The 22237-nt window shown below is 38.4% G+C and overlaps 1 protein-coding gene and 1 long non-coding RNA gene across 2 annotated transcripts in view; one reads left to right on the top strand and one right to left on the bottom strand.

The window, feature by feature from the left end:
* LOC139118413 (uncharacterized) overlaps positions 1–22237 on the top strand; it is a 130488-nt gene that overhangs the window by 90963 nt on the left and 17288 nt on the right. The gene's annotated exons all lie outside the window — the stretch shown is intronic.
* LOC139118410 (cell death-inducing p53-target protein 1-like) lies at positions 1576–9195 on the bottom strand. The gene is made up of 4 exons (XM_070681712.1): positions 9024–9195; positions 5834–6195; positions 3835–3960; positions 1576–3224 (listed from the first exon to the last, which is right to left on the bottom strand). The coding sequence occupies exons 2-4, from the start codon at positions 6178–6180 to the stop codon at positions 3089–3091; spliced, it is 609 nt and encodes a 202-aa protein (XP_070537813.1). The 5' UTR covers positions 6181–6195; positions 9024–9195; the 3' UTR covers positions 1576–3088.

Genomic DNA, 22237 nt, shown 5'->3' with positions numbered 1-22237 from the left:
CATCAGTTCCTGCTTAGCATTATCATCCTAACGTTTATATGAAACATTGCATCCCTCTCTCGCAACTTGTTCTCGTGGAGTACAGGTTATAGGTAGTGCTTCACATGCTGCAGGTGCTGGGTTCGACCCCCGGTAGCGGTAATAGTTGTTGTGTAAAAAAACCTAACTTAAAAATAACATTTCTCTCCCTTGTCATTAATCAACTGTTGCTTCCACATAGGTATCAGGCTGGCTGAAGAAGACATGGATAGAGTAATAGGATACCTCAAAATGAGGGAAAGGAGTAAAAAATTGGGACCCTTCTTTTCAATCATTTCCCCCTAAGTTTCCAAGCCCCCATTCCTAACTCTTACCCCCAAAATAATTTATCGCCCCTTTTAGAACGTAACCTTTGACCTCATTTCCATAAGTAAGCACATCTTTGACGTCATCAGTTTGTGGCTATACCACTTGTAAAATGATGCCAATAAATCTTCTTAAAATTGTGAAAACCTGTGTCGACATCGTAATATTTAAATTGTTCGCTTTAAAAGTGCTCATAAACCCTTCTTTGAAGTGGAATGGCCCAATAGCGGAATATATCAAGAAGTGATACGGTTGTCATCACTCCTTAGCAACCAACTTTTTATAAGTACAGCCTGAAGGAAGCAAGGTCGATTTCCAGTTGATTTCGTCGCTAATTTCGGAGCGTCTGTAGGAAAACAGTCATAACCAAAGCATGCATGTATGATAAAGGGGTTATTACACGAAGTTAGGGCGATACCGCGTCGTATTCGAGTGATGTGTCCGTATTTTGACGAGTTGCGCAGCACTCCTGAGCTAGTACTCCACGCTAATAAATATAGAAGCTTTCTGCCCTGGCACTGTACCAAACATAACTACTAGTATTACATCGTCTTCAACATTGCGTAACTCGTGTACATGTACACAGCCACAGTCCGGCAATGCACAGTTTTGTTGAAATTAGTTTCAGACGGAGTCCTTCAAACCAAGAAGAGGGTGTTTGTCAGAATATTTGATTCGAAAATGAGAGATCATATTTTAAAACGGAAGGATGTCCTATGACGTTATTTATTGAGAAGAATCCCATCAACTTGCAGTAATTACAAACGAATTTAAAGGCCGGGGTGACAAAGAAGGAGACGCACTATCGTAGTTGTTCGATGGAAAAGTCTGATATCCAGAAGGCAAGTACTCTCTTCGTCTCTTGTAAGGGACAGTGGATAACTAAAGTACGCACATGGCCAACGCTAGTCGCTTTGACCTCACATTTCATCTCGTAAAAGAAACTTTAAGGTACGACATAAAAATCGAACATGACACTATGAGTTCAACTTGCAATAACACGGAAGGTTTAACTGCAGATATTTTCTTGAACAAACCATAGACCTCTCGAGGGTCTATGAACAAACATTGCACAACGAAATTTGAGCAGTTATAGTATCACGCATATTCATAGACATGGCGAATCCGTGGCATATATAGCTGGTGCGAATTTTCGCACGGTGATTTGAAATGAGTCTCAACTCTCTACCCATAAAAGCTCTTGAAGAAAAAATATTTTGACCGTCCTAGTTTTTCAAAAATCGGAAATTTTATTTTCCCACAAAATTTAACACAGGGATGTAAGGCTGCCATTGTGACTTGCTAATATCGGTAAATATTAGGCGGTTTCTTTCTCAAAAACCCAAGTTTGCACGGTGACCCTGATTTTTATTCTTGAGTTGATAAGAGACTAGTTAAAAGTTTCATTGAGGAAAGTTTGAGCCAAAGTTTAAGTCTTTCATTTCAAGGCGCATACTACATAAATCGATAAAATATTTAAGAAATAAGAACAATTCAGGTTATGTTAAAAATAAGCTCAGCAGATGTCTTACAAGAAGACAGGTTTGACGAAAATGCACGTAGGTCGCAAAAACGTGCTTTTGCGGTACCCTTCAAAAGATGACCGTAACAGCTATTGCATCCCTATATTTTTTATGTTAAAATTCCATTTCGTATTCTAGGGATCCCGAAGCTTCTGAAAAATACGGATTCGTTATCCTGTCGGGCGGGGGCGCACGTAGACCCCCTCTAGCCCACTTTTTTACTTGTGACGTAGCCAGAGGCATGCATGGCTTCATATCATAACTCCATACATGACACACGTTAGTTCTAAAAATACAGTCTGCTTTGTTAAATCTCCATATTTTATCTGCGAATTTGCTTTTATCTACGTATTTGTGCCATGAATACTAGTTGAGGGTCCCGATTTTTTTTCAATTTTACAACAATCGGCATGAGCTTTTGTCCAATCAGAACAACGCATTGGCTAACTGGACGCATTCAGTCTGATATGATTTAATTCAAAACGCTGAGTATGTCCCAAAAATGGGAAAAATCAATATATACATATGCAAATGCAAAGTTAGTTTTTTGAAAAAAGTGTTGTACGGTAATTTTTAAATCACCTTTATTTTTCAATTAGTTTTCCGCTTATGAAAATGTAAAATTGCGTGTACAGTATACATACATATATATAATATATATATATATATATATATATATATATATATATATATACATCACCTACAAATAGAATGGTACGCCCCAAAACATATAAATGAGAGTGTCACTGAGAATCCTTTCACTTTTGTCTGAAGATTGCAGGATAGATGAAACTTAAGTGAGAGATGTTAAGGCTTACAATCGAACGTAAAGTACAATAAATATTTTGCAACGGTAAATAGCTATTTCTGCGATGCTAACGAAATAAAATAGTATCATCTGATGAAGCTGTCACCAAAAAGTTGAAAAAGTGAAAAACTGTTTATACTACATATTTACATAGTTTTACATACTTGTCGTTGTGTAATTCGTTCGTTCGTTCGCGTGCTTGAGTCTCACATGAAAATTCTGCGTACATAATTCTAGACACATTTGTTGTGTGATTTTTGGATTATCTAGAAATCGGACTGATTAGCTGAATTGTATATATATATATAATATATATATATATATATATATATATATATATATATATATATATATATATATATATATAAACTTATATATATGTACAAACTCTCGGCGTTGTTCCCACGCATCGCTAATCTCCACCGGAAAGAAAGAGACATATGACGGCCATGGCGACGAGAAAGAAGACAAGGCCGACGGTGCCAGCGATTAAATAAAACAGAATTAGCAGCAGGATCCAGCCAAAACCTTTCCCACTCATGGAATACCTGTCGAAGAAGAAGAAATGGAATCAGTGATGACGTAGACGTTTGAAAGCACTCTGCTGTCTTGGCACTGCCTTCTCCTTTTGTCACTGAACCATAATTTTCTGGCTAGGATATGTACATGACGATATGACGATATGAACTGTTCTGCACAGTGTTAACAGTGACTGTTTTTTGCACAACGTTGCAAACAAATATTCTTCGAAATTATTTCTTTCAATCAATGACAATCTGAACATTGGTATGTATATGTATGAATGTCAGAGAGAGAGAGAGAGAGAGAGAGAGAGAGAGAGAGAGGAGAGGAGAGAGAGAGAGAGAGAGAGAGAGAGAGAGAGAGAGAGAGATACAGATACAGAGTCAGACACAGATACAGACCAGGGAGAGTGACAGAGAAACAGAGAAAGTAGGACGCACCGTCTCAATCAGGCAGTCAAACAGAAAGAAATAAAAGCGTTTGACGAAAGGGTACGATAACTTCTGACAAGAATTGAAAAGTGAAAGGTATGTTGACGGCTGGAATGTAAACAGTTGATGAAGTCTACGAGATAAATGTCAAAACGCACACAGAAAGACAACATGGGTATCATTGGCAACAAACCAACTGGCATACCATTTATGATATTTGTCGCACTTCCACATGTCGGCACAGCATCGTCCACAGCAATTATCTCCACACTCTTCACAGTCCATGGCACAACTATTCACCACTTCATCTTGAACTACGACCACATTTCCCCTGTGAAAAATAAATGATCGATCGAACAGTTTATGAAACACCATTACATTCTCATCTTTTGTAGTCGAGTTGCCTTCATCTCATGGAACTCTGACAGATTCCAATGTCTTCGCCCATTAGGTATCGATCTATAAGTGCAAGTACCGTATAACAATTAAAAGTGTTTTCCAAGCTATATCATAACCAAAACAGGGGTCTTGATCAGTTACCATCTTCGGGTTGTCTGTCCTCAATATAAATAAATGACCCTCACTGTAGAAAATAACATCAAATTAGAGTATTAATTATGTACGAGCGGCACGCGCGCGTGGAATTTGTCACTTCCCGTAGGATTACATTGAAATTTGCTGGAAAATCAATTTCTACTATTGTCATGTTCATGAAAATTTGCACAAAGCTCAGTCTAGAGAAATAAATAATAGTGATCAAATAAAATGATATGGTCACCCGCTAACTTTTGAGATAAATAGCATTGAATTATTTCGTCCATAGAAAATGCATCGGTGAAAAAATGCTGACTCAGCAGCTTTTCTCATAAATGGCAAAATTCATGGTCATGTATCTCAAAAACGAGCGCGGTGACCCCTATATTTTATCACACATTTTGATAATACTTACAAAGGAGAATCCAAAAATCGACAATTTAGGGAAATGACATTACTTTTAATTTTACCGATCGTTATCGTGTCGTTTCGAAGGAGGCTACGCACCGAAGATCTCCGCCATGAAGAACTTCATCAAGAAATTGGACGACGAAAATCGTACATCCTTAATTACAAAGTATATGGGTGACATAGAAAATCATGAGTGCGCTGCACCTGATCTCAAGACGTTCGACCTCACTCGTTGTCAAGTTCTTGTCCAAAGGCGCAATTAATCAAATTTGTGAACACCGTTCATCATTAGATCACGACGAATGAGTTGGAGTGTGTCTGCGCAGAGGGACTGAACGCACTCCACAGATACTACACGCTGATAAATATAGAAGCATTCTATAGAAGTATGTTTTGTGACGTTATAGGCGGAGGGGAATCCCATCAACGTGCAATAATTAAAATCGAATGTAAATGATTGGCTTCGAGGGAGAAGCTGTACTGTAGTCATTCGACGGAAAAGACAGATATTCCGAAGGGAAGTGGGTTTTAGTTTTTGTAAGGGACAGTGGATAATTAAAGCACGCCTTTGGCAAACGCTACTCCTTGCGTTTGAACTGACATGCCATCTCGTAATATAAAGCTTGAAGTATGAATTCGAAATCGAATGATGGAATTATGATTTGGACTTCTAATAAAACAATAGGCCGTTGAAAGCTGAAACTGCTGACAGGTTCTTGAACAAACATTTCGAAACGAAATTTGAAGGTGATTGAGCATCACAAATGTTCATGATTGTCATGGCGTGCCCCTAAGGTTATCGTATATGTGGATGTATTGAAAAAAATATAAATGAGCAATTCTTGGGCTTAGGAATAGCAGACTGGTTTCACTTTCACTCGTAAACTTGATTTTACCTTAAAGGTGTCTTTTCTTCGCACATTTTTGTGGAGTGACCGTGCTTCGCTAAAGTCGCGAACTTGAGTACAGTGCCTATAGAACCTGCTCAACATGAATCTTTATAGTGATCACCAACAAGAATAGACGATTCAATATGCCCGGTATCTAGTCTATGGTCTAATCCAACTCGATAAAGTAGGTTGTACAAGAAATTATGACGTACAATTTGTGACTTATTTCATCATGCGGGTTGAGATCAGCCGGCCCCAAGCAACGTTCAAAGAGTTAAACCGGGCCTAAGGGCAATGTAAAACGATTTCAAGAGTATGTGTGGAGTCAAAAAAATTGAAAGATATTTTTTCTCTCCAGCTTTGACCTACCTTGTCTGTTGTGGTTGCATTAAAACCACTGTGCTCTGTGTAGACTGATGGTAATGATTGCCACCGCCATACGTATACGATGGCTGCTGAGGCTGAGGCGGTGCTGGCGGGGGATGTTGATACGGCCCTTGGTGAGCGTACGGGTCTGGCGGTGGACCGTATCCGGGTTGACCGGATGGATAAGGCGGCGATTGTTGGGCTGGGTATGCGGCTGGGTACGGCTGTGGCTGCGGTTGGGCGTATGGCGGCTGATTTGACGGTGCGTACGCAGGCTGGTTTGGCGCTGGGTACTGCGGATAGGCTGCGTCGTAGTGCGTGCCTGAGTACGGCGGTGGAGGGCTGTTCATACTTGTCGTTTTCAGCTGAGAATGTGATAGAAACAAGAAAGTGAATCAAAGGCTAGAGAAAAAGTAAATGATTTCCGCCTGTGAGACATTTCTTCCATCTTCAGTGTCGAAGGCTACAGAAGAAAACGAGGTGGTCAAAGGTCAGCTATTCAATTCTCTCAAAGGAATCCGATATGTTCACAGTGACCTCATTGTATTCGTAGGCTGGAGGGGCCTACCTTGCACCCCCCACATCTCAACTACATGGGTATTTTTTTGTTATTTATGACCTGCTGAACAAGAAAAAAGATGTTAACATAGGATATTTTGGGATGCACTACCTATCTGGGCCGTGAAAAATGGCGGAAAATGGGTAGGGGTAGGGGGTACTATATCCTCCCCTACATTGAGTAAACTAGCATGAAATAACACAAACCTTACATTTTTGGAAAGCTCAGATACTGCTTTTTATGAGAAATACCAACTTAAGCAAAATAAATTTGTGTACATTGAATAAGACGACTTTAAAATGAATTTTTTTGCCAATTTTGAATTTTTTTACCCGAAATACCATGTAACAATTTACTTTTTATGAAGCAAAATTTTGACAGCTTCTGGTGTTTACATTATTTATTTCTACAGATTAAACAAGATAATAAGTGTTAACATTGGATATTTAACAATACACTACTTCTCTGGAGTCAATTTTGAATTGCGTGTATCGGTATGGGGTGCGCAAAAGCTGGGGTAGGGGTACAACATTCCTTCCCTGATGAAGTAAACTGGCTTGAAATGCCATATACCTTATAGTTTTAGAAAGCTTAGATACTGGTCATTCTAAAATGCATAAGTTTTAGCAAACAAATATGACGTCATAGAATTGGATGACTTTAAATCGATTTCTTCTGGTAATTCAGTATTTTAACCGGAAGAAAATATGATATATATGGTTTCCTTCCAATGAAGCAAATCAAATGGATTTATGGATGTTATTTACTTATTGCAATGTGCTGAAGAAGAAAGTAAATGTCAAAAGTTGGTATTTACCATGCATTATTGTCTCTAGTCACTATACTTACCAGTTTTGCTACACTGGTTCATCGTGAATGAGCATTTTATTCGTATGCAATGAACGATTAATGCACAGCTATAAAAATAAGAATTTAAAACACGCCCATGTAGTCCTATTGTCATTTTCTCCTTATAGTAATATAAACTGTTGATGACTGTCTATTTTTATAAATATCATTTTAAAATATTTTTCTAAAAAAATTTTGATAAGACGTATTTGGAAAATTTTCGATGCCTCCTTGTATTGCTGATACAGCAGCCATTACTAACAATCTATTAGGCCATTGGCCTGAGGGGGCATCTATGTGCTTCCCCCCACAGGGTAACAAACCTGTATTTTACAGAAGCCTTGGGATCCCTAGAATACGAAATGGGATTTTAACAGAAAAAATATAGGGACTCGATAGCTGTTACTGTCATGTTTTGAAGTGTACCTGAAAATCACGATTTTGCGGCCCACATGCATTTTTGTCAAATTTGTCTTCTTGTAAGTCATCTACTGAGCTTACTCTATAACATGGCCTGACTTGTGGGATATCATTAGAAATGAAAAATATTGTTCTTTGAAATGCTATATTGCAATATGCAATATCTTCTATAGTTTTCATGAAATAGGACCAAAACTTACCCCATACCCCACAGTTTTATGTCGCAAATTACTGTCAAACCTAATCTCCAATTCTGCCAATTATTAACCAGGACATAATAAGAAGGGCAATGATTTGTATTAAATTTGTTTTATATGCTACAGGAACATGTTAGAACCTTGTTATGAACTTTTAACAGAAAAAATATTGGAATGCTGTAGCTGTAACAGTCATACTTTGAAGAGTACCACAAAAATGCACGTAGAAAAATTTAAAGAACTATCATCTGGAAGTTACAGTGATATTATTTTAAAATGTGGGTCAGAAAGAGTTGCGTACTAGTAGGCCTACTCCCCTCTCCCACACACCTACCTACCCACCTTTGGGTCATGAAAGTAAAGGTGATGGACCATCAATGATATGCAAGTACAATGTACACAAAAGCCTGCCACTGTGTAAACTGCCGACCTACGTCAGCAAGCAGTGTTTCGCAAGACGTGTTCTGCTAATACCCACAATGACTACTTTGTGTCCTTGTATTCGCAAATCCACAATGTACCGTGTCTTGTTTTCGTCTTTCTGTTGCTTTTTAGTTCAAAAGAGTAAGTTTGTGTCCTTAGTATGCGTCTCTAGCTATTACGTATTCGTCTTTCTTCATACTTTCGCAAACGTGCTCGCTCAAAAAGTTATGGATACATACACACAATGGATCTTATGTTCTGAACGTTGTTGAAAATCCACTTTCAATCAGACCTCCTTCCCACCATGATCTTAGGGCGACATTTTATGTATTTTTGTGCTTCTCATCTCCCGGCCGACCGTAAATTTCAGCTCCGACATGAAAATAAAAAAACTTTTTTATTTGCGCCGCCTCTGAGGCGATCATCCTAGCAACAGCACCACCATCATCAAATTGTGAGATTGCAGCGACTCAGACTGAAAGGACAGAGAGTACAGAACACTGAACTGAAAGACAAGCAATTGCAGTGACAATGAATGGACAGAACATTGAACTGAAACAAATACACGTGTTTTTGTACTTAAAAATTATAGAGACTGAATGGCCAGAACATTGAACTGAAACATACAGTTGGGGTTTTTTGGTACTTGTATTTTTTTTATTTCGACCGCCCGCCCTGCCCGAGTATTCCTCTGGAGATGAGAAACAAAAAATAAAAGGGTCACCCTTACAGTCACACCACTCACCTTGTGATTAAACTGATAATTTAGTTCTCCTCGCAACGAGGAAAAGTAAGCCAGGACATGTAAATGGTCGTCGTTTGGTGTACTGCAGACTATACGTGTGACGGTGTATTGGCGTTCGATCCCTGACCTAAATATGATAAATAAAGAACTATTGTGGAAATACGGAACTACAACAACAGGTTACTGTTTACGCAGTGAAAGGCTTATTGAGGGCTACTATACTTCGCTACCACTGTCTTTCGTATCTCGATTGAAGGTCTCCGATGACGCATACTCTCATGACGCGCGACCTTTGACACTCTGAGCAAACTGAAAGTTGCCACAGAGTTTGTCCAAAGTCCTTTATGTTTCCGAAGAAGAAAGTGTTCACACGTATTTATTTAGGAGTTCACTCTTTATGACGTAAAACTGATGACATGGACAGATTTAAGTTTTATCCTATACTTCTCTAGTGTCTGGTAATTTACTTATTTTCTCAAAATATTATGATTTTCACGCAATGATAATATGTCACTAAGTATTGCTAGATAGGTCATTCTACTGTTTGAGTGAAAAATGAAACTGTTATACACGTTTAACTGTAATTGTATTTTCGACAGTGCATCAGCTCAATCAGACTGCTGGTAAGCAGTTAAAGCATTACTAATTTCAGAATTTGCAATGAAATGGTTTACTACAATGAAAGGTTTACTATAAAAACTGGTCTTATTATTCTAATTCAACTACTGACGAAAAGGTAAGGTAGCTTACCAGATTAACGATGACTTTTTCAAGAAGTGAATGTTGCTGTCAAATTGTGTAATTGTACCAACTTGAAGGTATAGTATAATCTGAAAGCTATGATAATAAATTTTACTGTGTAATCAACAAACTTAAGAGCAGTTTATTCACTGAATGATTTTAGAGATAGTGTAGTGGATTTGGTTCAAATGTGTGTAAAATATGTAAGATGGAAATGGGAAATCGTTTGTTATTGACGCCGGCTGAAATTCACTTCTGATCACTGGCTGGCTACAAAACAGTTTCTGAGATTTTCCGAAAAGACAAGTCCCTTTTCACGGTGGCTCATCAAAGTTAAGCTGCCAATTATTTTCTCGATATCACGTATTTATTCGGCGAAATATCGTCTTCAGACTCGGAAACTATTATTAGAAAGTTGTGTCATATTTTCGGAGATAACCTTTTGACACAGCTAGGAAACATTGGTGGCCCCCTCTCAGTTTACACTCTGTTACGAAGATTTCAGTAATTACGGCCAGGGTGGGTGGGGCAAAAACCAGGGGTCACCTTAAATTTGAATACTGCAAAGGGGAATCATGTATTTTCAAACAGTACAGAGGGCGGGGGTCACTGATTTTCATAAGTATTAATTTCGTCAAAAAGCAGTTTTAGTGTTCAAAAATATTCTGGGAAACAAAAATGATGCTCTGCATGATTTCATTCTCTGAAGTAATTTCGCCGTAAGTCTGAACAAAAGTATGTGTATTATCTGTCGCATCAACATCTTGCCTTGGCAACTCTATACAGGCTTGTCTTCTTGTAAATTGAGTTCGCTGAGGGCAATGAACAATTCCTATCAGCCTTTGGCTGAGATTAGGCAATGATTAGGTGCAAGTTATACGTTAAACTGAAACCTGGCATACATTGAAATATTCTCCTTGTGCTGTTGCATAGCACTACTGTTGATATCTGACAAGTTTTCGGGAAAGAGATGTACAAAACTTATCTGAATAAATAAACGCAAAGGCTGGAATATAAATGAAAAGTAATGGCTTTGTTTTATGTCAATTAGCAATAAGGAAGAAATAAATATATATTATATATATATATATATATATATATATATTATATATATATATATATATATATATATATATATATATATATATATATATATATATATATATATATTATATATTATATATATATATATATATATATATATATATATACCTTTTTGTATTATAACTCTTATAAAAAAAATATAAAATATACTATGAAGTAAAGTATCCTCAGCCTTCAGGTAGGATTAATAAGGTATTGTGGCCAGAGTATTCCACTAAGGAGCATGTCCTTGATCCAGCACTTTTATTATAGCTCACTTTGCGCCTCCTTATTACAGGGGCGGTGGGGACCTAGGCCTGTACATTGTAAATTGGCTATTTGACCCCTTCATGACCTTATATCCTGCATTTTTGGTGATATGAGGAAATTCTAATGCAACATTTTCCTCTGAAAAATGCATTTAGGTGAAAATGCACAATTTCCCTTGGAAGTGAAATGTAGCTGAATGTTACAGAGTTTTCAATCAACCTGAAAGACGTACATCAACAGAAATACCAGGATATGTGGTCCAAGAAGGGATCACGGAAATGGCCGTGTAGGTTTTGGTTCAATGTTTGTTGAGAAGTACACGGTATGTACATTATATGTACAAAAATGAACAAATACTAGACTTGCTCCAAGTCTGCATATTAAAACAGAACAGCGGACTGTCACATTAGAAGTAGGCTGTCGCACAGACAAAAGACGAGAAAAGCCAAGCGACTGGGGGGCCAGTTTAAACAAATACTTAATTCATCAGAATCTGTCAACCAAAGGGAACAAAAGAGACAAAATCAAAGCAGTTTCCTGTGATGTACTCAGGAGAGAACAGAAAGGAAACTCAGAGAAAGATCATAAATTATTCGGAAACTGTTCAAAATACAGAAAATGACAGTGACAGTGACATATCAGACTCAGAGCTTTTTGCCGAGAAAGAAGATGGTGATGTTGTAATCTATGACATCGGCAGCAGCACAAATGATGAAGAACTTTTTGAACTTTCTGAGACAGCATATAGTGAACACAAGTTCGGAAGAAGAGCAGGGTCTTGGAAAAATATCTTTCCACTGATGTTATATTGTACATACCGGTAATGGCCAGTTTTATCATGCAAAATTGGATCAACACTTACTCAAGCGATGGGGGGGGGGGGGGGGGGTTTGAATTTTCGTCATCTTAAAAGGGGTTCATCAATTGAGGGGGCAGTGGTTGCGGGGCTTCACCTATTTTGACTGATGCACAAGAAGAATTTGCCGGTCCACCCCGGCCATAATAACTGAGCTGTTCCGTAGTTAGGCTGCACAGTGATAATTGAAAATAGCAAACTTACAGAAGAACGCGATTTTGTAAATTCACCACGATTTGTCCAGTCTGAATAATCACGTGCATAATACTATAGCAATAAAACATCCTTTCGGTGAACCAACGTCACTAATAGAAATTTACCTACTTGTAGCATTGGATCGACAAAATGAAAACGTAATTTATTTTTCTGTACTATTACTATTGAAATTCTCAAAAGTTATTTGGCCTCTACTATATTTGGCAACATGTGTATTAGTCTGAATAAAGTAAACGGTCAATATAAATTTATTATTGAATTGGATTGAATTCGTTATTCCAATAAATATATATATAATGTAGGTGATTACAAAATCCAGTACAGTACAGTGTAAGTATACAATTAATGAGGAAAAGGAGTTGAAAATAGCTGTCTAGCAACTAATCTAGTCCAATCCCCGTAACTACATTTTATTAAATAAAACATATCACTTGGCATACTGTATAACTCTTTCCAATCCCTCAACTCATACAAGCACATGTGCGCAAAACTAAAATAAACTAGAAAGCATTTGCAAGCAAAAGCGAAGTTCCAGAGACCAGAGCAGCGGAAGAAACAAGAGAATGTGTGACAAAGATAGGTGCAGAATGAAAGAGTGCTTTGGATTTTAATATTCAAGCACGTACATAGTTAGGGCTGCTAGCAGTAAACACCATATACAACTAAAAGCAAGGCAGTCCACAGATTACAAATGCCTACATGTACGGTAAAAACGCAACAGATACATACGGGGGCGACAACGCACGGAAATGTATATCAGACGACATTCTCGTGAGCCAGAGCAATAATTTTCGGTTCGCTGACCTACGCAAAAATCAATCGCTTGACGGGTAGCGCTGAGTTGTTGCCGTAAAGAGGCGCATGGTTTACGACGATGATCAGACGAGAGGAAACATCGGACCTAGGCCGTTGAAATTGAAAACCGAGGCCACATGCATTTTCATTTGATTAAAAGCACAGACTAAAACAATTTTCATTGCAATGTCGCTGTTTTCACGAGATACTGACCGTTTGATCTTGGAAAGTTGAGCTGCTTTAAACGTGCAGCCAACGCATGCCGGCGCCTGTGCGGTGACAGGGCTGTGTGTTATCGGCGTTAAACGGCCTCGCAGACTGATATAGGAAAAACCGCTGGTGGCTCCTCAGAAATACGGCGGGCAGTTTCTCCGCCAAAACAGCCGATTTTGAATCCAAATTTTGCATTGACCTTCGTTTTCGAGCACACCCACCTCGCAAAGGTACACGATGTACCCAGCCACGCTTGTAAACTTAGGGAAAGCCTAATTTTCTCTCTCTATGCGAGCGAAGCCATCTTATGCGCCGCCATTGTTACACGAACAGACGTGTTCCACAAACTTGTAAGTTCATTTCTGGTTCCTTATAGGAATTTACAATATCCACCGTTCAATACCATTGCATTGTTCAATTTCCCTACCCGACTTCATTGCCGTTTTCAACTATTTCATTTTTTGTTTGTTACTTTTTACCGCAGTCACATTTCTACCATAGACTTTGCATGCTACCGTAACATTTTTCCAGTGCGTAATATACGCTAAATATCTACGTATTTGTTATCGTATTCATTGTCCGAATAGCGAACTTGCTAAATGCATGGACGAAACGAAACGAAAGGAACGATACACGCCCTGTGATTGGCTAGTCGCTGCAACGTTCGTTCTTTTCGTGTGCAATCCTTTGTTCTGATTGGGTGAACGAAAACGACGAAAGCGTTTTCGCTCCTTTCGTTCACATTCTTTTTCTTGATTGGCTGAACGAAAGTGACGAAAGATTTGCATATTCATTTTGTCTGCATGGAAGGACGAGCTGTTGTTATTCAAAATGCTGGCGCCTCGCTCTCATTATATATTCACCATGATGTAATTCCGCCGTCTTTGAAATACAAGGAATAAAACTGACCACGGGTCAATGAGACCACTGAGACTAACCGAAACACGTTGACACTTCGTTTGACCACAGGCGACCCAAGTATTACTGAGTTTTTCACACTGTTTTCTCTATCATTTTCTCTTCTTTCTTCATGCTCTGAATGATCGGAATAAATAAAATAAATGGTTTATATAACCTAACCTAGCCTCTGTTATGCCGTTCATACACAGGCCATTGAAACGTCTCTGAAACGGTTCTGGGCCAATACTGGCACAAAAAGTCATGTATGGACACTCCGAAGTGGTTCTGAAGCGTTTCAGATTTGAGACGGTTCAGTCGGCCCGACCTGAGCCGTTGTAGGGATTAACTCTATCCGCAAATCGCTGTATGGACAGACTGAGACGCTTCAGAGGCGTTTCAAACGCCCTCACGCGACAGGTATTTGTAACATAAAACAAACAACAACCAACATACATATTCACTTTCGCAATGGCTGCCGAACACAGTACTACATCTCGTGGTAATAACTCGGTCCGACGACGAGATAAGCTTGCTAATTTCGAATGTATAAAGTGTGAAAGAGGCTCCCCACCTAACTATCCAAAATGTTTTTGTGTCGAGTTTGTGTTTGGTTCGTTTCAAAAATGTGTTCCTACATTCTTATCCGATTGTTTGTGTTAATAAAAAATGTTTGTTTCGCCTCGGATATTTGAAGGGGAGGTTGGATTAGTGTGTACGGTAATGTTTTGTTTGTGTGGGGAAAGCTTATGGCGAGACGCAGCCGGACCTATGGTGTTACAAAGTTGATAGAGTGGCCCTTTGACGCTAGCGTTTCGAAACCCGAGTGTGGTTTCTCATCAGTCGCAATGTAGATTCTTTCCTTTGTTTGGTTTGTGAAAAAATTATTTAATGTGTTTTAGTGATCTTACTCATCGAATAGCGAGGCAAGAATATCAATGTTTGGGTCTCGTTGTGAGTGCATTTGGTGGTCTGGTTTGTTTGTTTTTTTGTTTCTCCACTTCTGTGAATTTTGTTTTGACTAGTGTGTCTTTTAGGTTTTTGTTTCTCTTGTAGGCAATGATTGGTGATTCTGGAAATAGATTCCTTAGAGTTGAGTCCTTCTCCAGTTCGGCCCAATGTTTCAAAAGAATTGCTTTAAGATCTTTTGTTTTTACGTAGGGCTGTATGTTGTACTGAAGATGAGTTGTTTGATGTTTCTTTACGTGTAATTGTACGGTTTGTTAGTGTATTACGAATACTGTGGTTTATTTTGTCTGTTATATTCGTAATTTCGTTGTTTGTGTATTCTCTGTCGAGTAGTTTATTTCTAAAGAGAGCGACTTTTTTAGTGAAGTCGTCATTGTTGTTACAAGTGCGAGCGTATCGAAGGATTTCACCTTTGATAAAGCCATTGAATGTTGCTGTCGGGTGACACGATTCTCTATGTAGAAATTGGAATGTGTCTGTTGGTTTAGTATGTGTTTTGATGTCGAGGGTATTTTCTTTGTGGTATCTTGCACCTTTGAAAACTACTACATCTAGGAATGTAATTTCTTGTGTTGAGTTTTCGTATGAAAACTTAAACGTTGGGTGCATTGTGTTGATTTTTTGAATGAAATTAGTGAGTTCGGTTTGTGTTCCCAGAAAGATTGCAAAGACATCATCTCTGAATCTTTTCCAGAAGTGAATGTTGTTGTTGTTGTTTACGATTATTTTCTTTTCAAGTTCATGAAAAGCAATGTCGGCGATTTCCGGCGACGCATTCGATCCCATGCTGCAGCCGCGGGTTTGACGGAAGTATCGCTTGTTAAATTCAAACTGTTGTGTTTTAGAATTAGTGAAAGCATTTCTATTGAGTCTTCCGTTGGTGGTTTTTTGATACCGTAATTTGTTTGAAGCGAGGTTTGTGAGTTTGTGAATTTATACACAGTATGCTTGGCCATACACACCTTTTGAACTCGAGAGGGCGCATTAAGACGTCTTAAATATCAAAACAATGGCTTAATTTTGTGAGTATGGACACGAGCGGACCCAAACTATTAATCCCCTGTGTTGACAAATCACAAATAAAGTCGCTGAAACGTTTCAATTTTTGCCTGTATGAACGAAGTATGTGACTCTTTATTTATTTTACACTCCATTACAAGGACGTATATCTCTCATACACACATGCTGTAATTAATTAGTCAACACAACTAATTATGCTAATCCGTGGACTTATCAGGGATTTTACGGGTTTGTCAACATCGCGAAAGATAGGAATGGTCATTAACATCACTATCTTTCCGATGTTGACCAACCTCTGATAAGTCCACGGATTAGCATAATTAGTTGTGTTGACTAATTAATTACAGCATGTGTGTATGAGAGATATACGTCCTTGTAATGGAGTGTAAAATAAATAAAGAGTCACAGGTTAGGTTAGGTTAGGTTAGGTTATATAAACCATTTATTTTATTTATTCCGATCATTCAGAGCATGAAGAAAGAAGAGAAAATGATAGAGAAAACAGTGTGAAAACTCAGTAATAGTACTTGGGTCGCCTGTGGTTTGACGCGCTACACGAATTACACAATGCTTGAAAGGGGGCGCGACACCATATTATGGTTTAGATATGGTGACAATTTGTATGATTGACGTGCGGATTTGTGAGACCACTTTCATGCTTTTACACATGCAACACGTTGAAGTTCGTAAATTATGCAAAGAAAACAATGGGAGCCATAACGTAAACCGCGACTTAGCCGAAACCGCGAATTTTATTATTGAGGCGCGACTTAGCGAGGGTCCACTGTACTTTCATGACACGAGTTGAATGGAGGTCACGGTGAATGAACTCTGTTCAATCTGCGTTCACTGTTATTCCTTGTATTTCAAAGACGGGAGTTATTACATGGTGAATATATAATAAGAGCGAGGCGCCAACATTTTGAGGAACGGCAATAGCTCGTTCTTTCCAGACAATCAGTAAAATGGGTTATGCAAATATTTCGTCACTTTCGTTAACCCAATCAAGAAAAAGAATGTGAACGAAAGGAACGAAAATTCTTTCGTCGTTTTCGTTCAGCCAATCAGAACAAAGGATTGCATACGAAAAGAACGAACATTGCAGCGTCTGGCCAATCATAGGGCGTGTATCCTTCTTTTCGTTTCGTTTCGTCATGCATTTAGCAAGTTTATTTAACGCTAATCAGACATATTGGACAAACGCAATGAATCTTAGAATGCATTACATTACGCACATACGATAATTTACTGGTCTTTACAATCTCGCCATAGCAAGTACACATATAAATTAGTTTCTGCGTCCCCTTGACACATGAGGCATATATCATCTGTGTACATTTACATATTTATGATAATACCTCTAATATTAAAAACCTAATTTCTAATTGGACAAAAGAGTACTAAAAGTAATCGATGTAAACATTAAATAGCTTTGGGGATAAAATCTTATAAAATAGACAGGAACCCTACATTCCATATCAACTTTTAAAAAGTATCCAATGGTTCACACTGTCAAATGCCTTACAGACATTCATAAAAGTAAGCAATACATTTCTTGCATGCTTTCTATAATAGCTGGTAATTTCTTTCACAAAAACGCAACATTGCCTTCACTTTCATCAATATGCAGACGAAAATAAGCTTTACATGTCTTTTCCTTATCTGCATTGAATTCAATCATTGAGATAGGTACCTCAATGGTTCAATCGACTCTGTACATCAGACATCTAACAACTACAACGCAATGACGCCAAAACAGAGATCCTCCTAATCAGATCAAAGTTAAACAAATCTCCACCGTGTTTGTTATTGGTGAGCAATTTAGAACGTTTCGGAGAAAGACTATCATGTATATTATCGTTTTAACGTTTAAGCGCATTTTTGTTGATATCGACGACATGTGCAGTTTTGGTTTAATAACATCAAATACACTGAGTTATCCAATGACTTATCACCAAAAGGTGCACTGTTTATAATGTCACGGAGTTTGCTTTAACTCCATAGAGCAAGCAGCGGACTTTCTTTAGTACATTTACACACAGATTTGATTGACAATTCGTAGCCAGACGACTTTGATGTAAAAACTCATGTAGGCTATAGCTGCATGAAATGTAGCCGTGGGTACCGGGTCCATAGCTGTGGTGTTTTTGGACGGGATTCCTGCCTTCTACGAGCTGGTTTTGACTTTTACGTTTTGAACCCCGCCTCCACGGCTGGAAATAGGGCGCATATGGTATTCACAACTGAATTTGATGAAACTAATTCTGTCAGTAAAAATGATGGTTTTTACCCAAATTATAATTTTGAACTTCACTCAGTCAAGTTTGCATGCTGTGCTACTCAGCTCTAAATCGTTTCAACCAAGTAATGTTTACATCTTTGTAGTCATACGTAATATTTGAGAAACTACAGTTGTCAAAAGCGTTTGATTTTTACAATCCAGTGTGACTTGAAGTTTTTATCATGCATGGACTTGAAAAGTCTAAACACAGTGCAAGATACTTTACTCTCCTTTAGCTTATCAAGAGTATCAATAAATCTATCAATACTTATTTAGCTAATTCTCCATGCAACATACAATTTCAAGTTCAAGTATTAATCAGAATTGTTTTGTAAAAAATTATTTCTCTGTTTAAGATTTTGATGACCCTAAATTTCGCATCTGTACAAAAGTATTGGCGGGACAAACACCTATACATAGAATAATTCGCGCTGAATATGTATTGGGAGGTCGTTTCATTGAGCCTTTGTCTTCAAACTGATGATATGACGTCATCGCTTAATGCGCAAGCGCACTGTGCGGGCGTATATAAGGCCAAGAAAAAAGTTTGTTTCTCATCCCAGACATATTGCAAAAATGATGCGGTTACGCGGTTTTTTTCCTTCTCATTTTTTTTATTCTTCAACCAACAAGAACGCGCAAAAACCACGAAAACAACGTAGGAATGCACGCAGAGATAAATGCACAGCAGTGTTGCTTTAGTATTTTTGTATAGCAACAGTTCTGCGGTGCAACAATGCACAGTTTTGACAGCTTAATATAACAGTGATATATTTGTACAGTTCAGAATGTAATGCTAGTGTCAGTTATTTCGTTTACAGTTCTGTTTTATACAGCACTGTGTTATGCACTATCGTCGCGTATTTTTGCGTTGCCACATGAGCAGAAAAAAGGACACGGCGGGTCTGAATTGACGCCGCGAGGATGAGAAACAAACTTACTTTTGTTGGCCTAAGCATGCTGGTTTATACGAAGTTCAGTTATCTTTGTTTGACTTATGTCGTCTGCAAGAAAGATGTGGATCATTCATTATTTATCATGTCTTACGCCGTGTAACAGAGAAGAGACCAATTCCTTTCAAAGACTTGAAAATTGAGAGGGCAACGGTCAACTCTTGAAAGAATTCATGACCACAAAATGTTCCTCGATCTTAACCGTCTTGCCAATTACCTTTCGAATGAAATTCGTGCAGTTTTGATCACCCAAAACTTTGCAGACGACAGTCGTTGTCCAGTCTACTTCGGAGCGTGCTCTACTGGGTATGCAGGCTTTCTCAATTACAATTAATGGTAAAGCTACAGCCAGTCATTTGAGATGAGTGAGTCTTGAGGGACTGTCATATTCCAGCAATTCATTTGCTGGAAATGACCAATGAATTCCGATCTCACCGAAGTGAAGGAACGGAATGTGGCGAAAGATATGACAAGTATTGCATAGACATGGTTTAACCATAGGGTATTGCAAGCAATATTACCCTTGGAGTTGTCTGTATTAAACTCTTGTTTATTATATTTAGAAAAGTCTAACCTGTGTCGTGTCTGTGCCTATTACTCTACTATCTCTGTACAGTATTTTTCCCTTATCCCCTTAATTAAGGTAGTATGGACCGAAAGTGAAAGATTTTCTTTTCAATAAACTTTCGACCATTCCTTTACCAGATCAAGAATAAAAATCGGGGTTCACCTCGCAAAATGTGATACTAGGCCAAGAAAGACAAATTACCTAAGATTTCCCGATATTTGATATCATAAATGGCCGACGTCCCTGTGTTAACTCCGAGGGGGAAATAAAATGTTCGATTTTCGATAATTGAAAAACTAACACGGTAAAATCTTTTATTACGCCAAAACCTTAAAAATGAATCCCAATAAGTGGTCAAGAGGTAGATCATGATAGAATTGATAAAATTTGAAAGCTCAAATATCTGTCTGCGAGGCGCGTTCTTGGCCTACCTTCAAGCGAGGGCTTATCGCCCTGACTAAATAACTCTTTAGCAGATCATACGAGCTATGAGGTAAAAGAAACTAATGAAGGGGATTATGGAGGGTAATTAACAGATATGGATTTCTACTGTTTTCTTTGAAATACTAAAGGGTTATAGAGATAATGCAGGTAAAGTACTACCACTATTGAGCACATAGACTGAAAGATCCGTCGCTAGAGGGCGCTCTTTTCGGTCCGAGAGCCACGGAGCCGGCTGCTATCTCCACCATTCTTGGCAAACTCATACTGCGGTGCAGTGTCGGAAAGGTGTCTTACACAGTCCCTCTATCAACTGTGTGTCTTATTAGGCAAACTGTTCCCAGAAAGCATAGGTTATTGCAAGCAATATTCGTCTGGGAGTTATGTTCAATAAATGTAATGTATTACACTTTTTATTATACAAGCCGTGCATGAGTCACTGTCTGCAATTCAAAATGCATCATTTGCAATCATTAAAAACTTCATCAATTTTTAATCATTTTGTTGTGTTTTTCACCGCCAAGATAGAAAAATTCAATAAAGCTATAAACGTCAAACCATTACGAATATACACCGTACACAATTGCGCAGGGAAAATTCTTACGGCTCAAAGATTTTAACTTTCAGTCAATTCGATGTTTGAAAAGCTTACGGATTCAGATGCTGCGAATGTCTAATCCATGAATCCATGGTTTCACATCGTATTTCCTGAAAGTCGTTGAAAGTCGTCCCAAGCTGAGTATTGCAAACTGTCAGCCTTCATATGTAGGTGTTATGTTAAGCCGCGAGGTAGGTATAGCATGTCTGTAGGAGGTCAGGCTGAAAACTGTACAAAATTTGGCTTTAAATCGGTTTGGGAAAGTTATCGATGCACATAATGTTGCCATTGATGTATACGTGTGGATTTCGTTGTGATTGCGGACACAACGTCCAATCATCCTACCTTCAACATAAGCTCAGTATTCCAGCTCGCTACGGGCATACAGAAATGTTGCTATATTTTCGAAGTAGGTTTCTACTAATGCAGCAACAGCACCCGAAACTTAGTGTTTTCGGACGGGATTTCTGCCTTTTACGGGCTGGTTTTGACTTTTGCGTTTTTAACCCCGCTACCACCTGCGTATTTAGAACCCCGCCCGCGGGTTCAAAAACGTTAAGTCAAAACCAGCCCGTAAAAGGCAGAAATCCCGTCCGAAAACACCACAGCTATGGACCCACAGCTACCGAAACATATTCAAATATTTGCAAATAAGATGTTTAAGGTAGTTTGCGCCTCAAAAATGAAAGACTTAAACTTTTGCTCAGACTTTCCTCGAGGAATATTTCAACCATTCTCTTTTAAATCAGGAATAAAAATTAGGGGTCACTTTTCATATTTTGGCAGCAGAGAAAAAATTACCCAGGCCGCTAACTCTGTGTAAATTCTATAAGGAAAAATAAAATTTTCGATTTTTGAAAACCTAAGACGGTGAAAAGTTTACTTGCACTAAGAGCTTTAAAATGATACTCCCACGAGTGGTATATCAGAAAAGCACTGTAAAAGTTTAGAGTCTGAATATCTGTCCCCGAGTCGCATCCTTTACTGGAGGCGAAACAGCTGGTCACGAAGCATACTCAGATTATTGTGTTCCTGAGTGTACAGTTACTCAGGACGTGTTCCAAGATAGCGCACCTACAAATGTTGGACGGTGGGACTCTGAATATTGACGCAAAAAATTCTGAACCAGCGGAGGGCACATTATAAGCTTATCCCATCCACTCAAGATAAAGTCGACCGTTTTGTCACTTGACAGTAACTGTGACAATGCGCGCCATTAACAGCTGAAATACTAAAGACGTCCTTGGGCGCATCATCCAAATACTAATACTTTGCAACAATCATGAATGACGTCATAGAGATTAATTTAACTG

The sequence above is a fragment of the Ptychodera flava genome, chromosome 19 (genome assembly GCF_041260155.1).
Source record: "Ptychodera flava strain L36383 chromosome 19, AS_Pfla_20210202, whole genome shotgun sequence".
Classification (NCBI taxonomy): Eukaryota; Metazoa; Hemichordata; class Enteropneusta; family Ptychoderidae; genus Ptychodera; species Ptychodera flava.
Note: the sequence above shows the minus strand (reverse complement) of the source record. Positions and strands in the feature narration are given on the sequence as shown.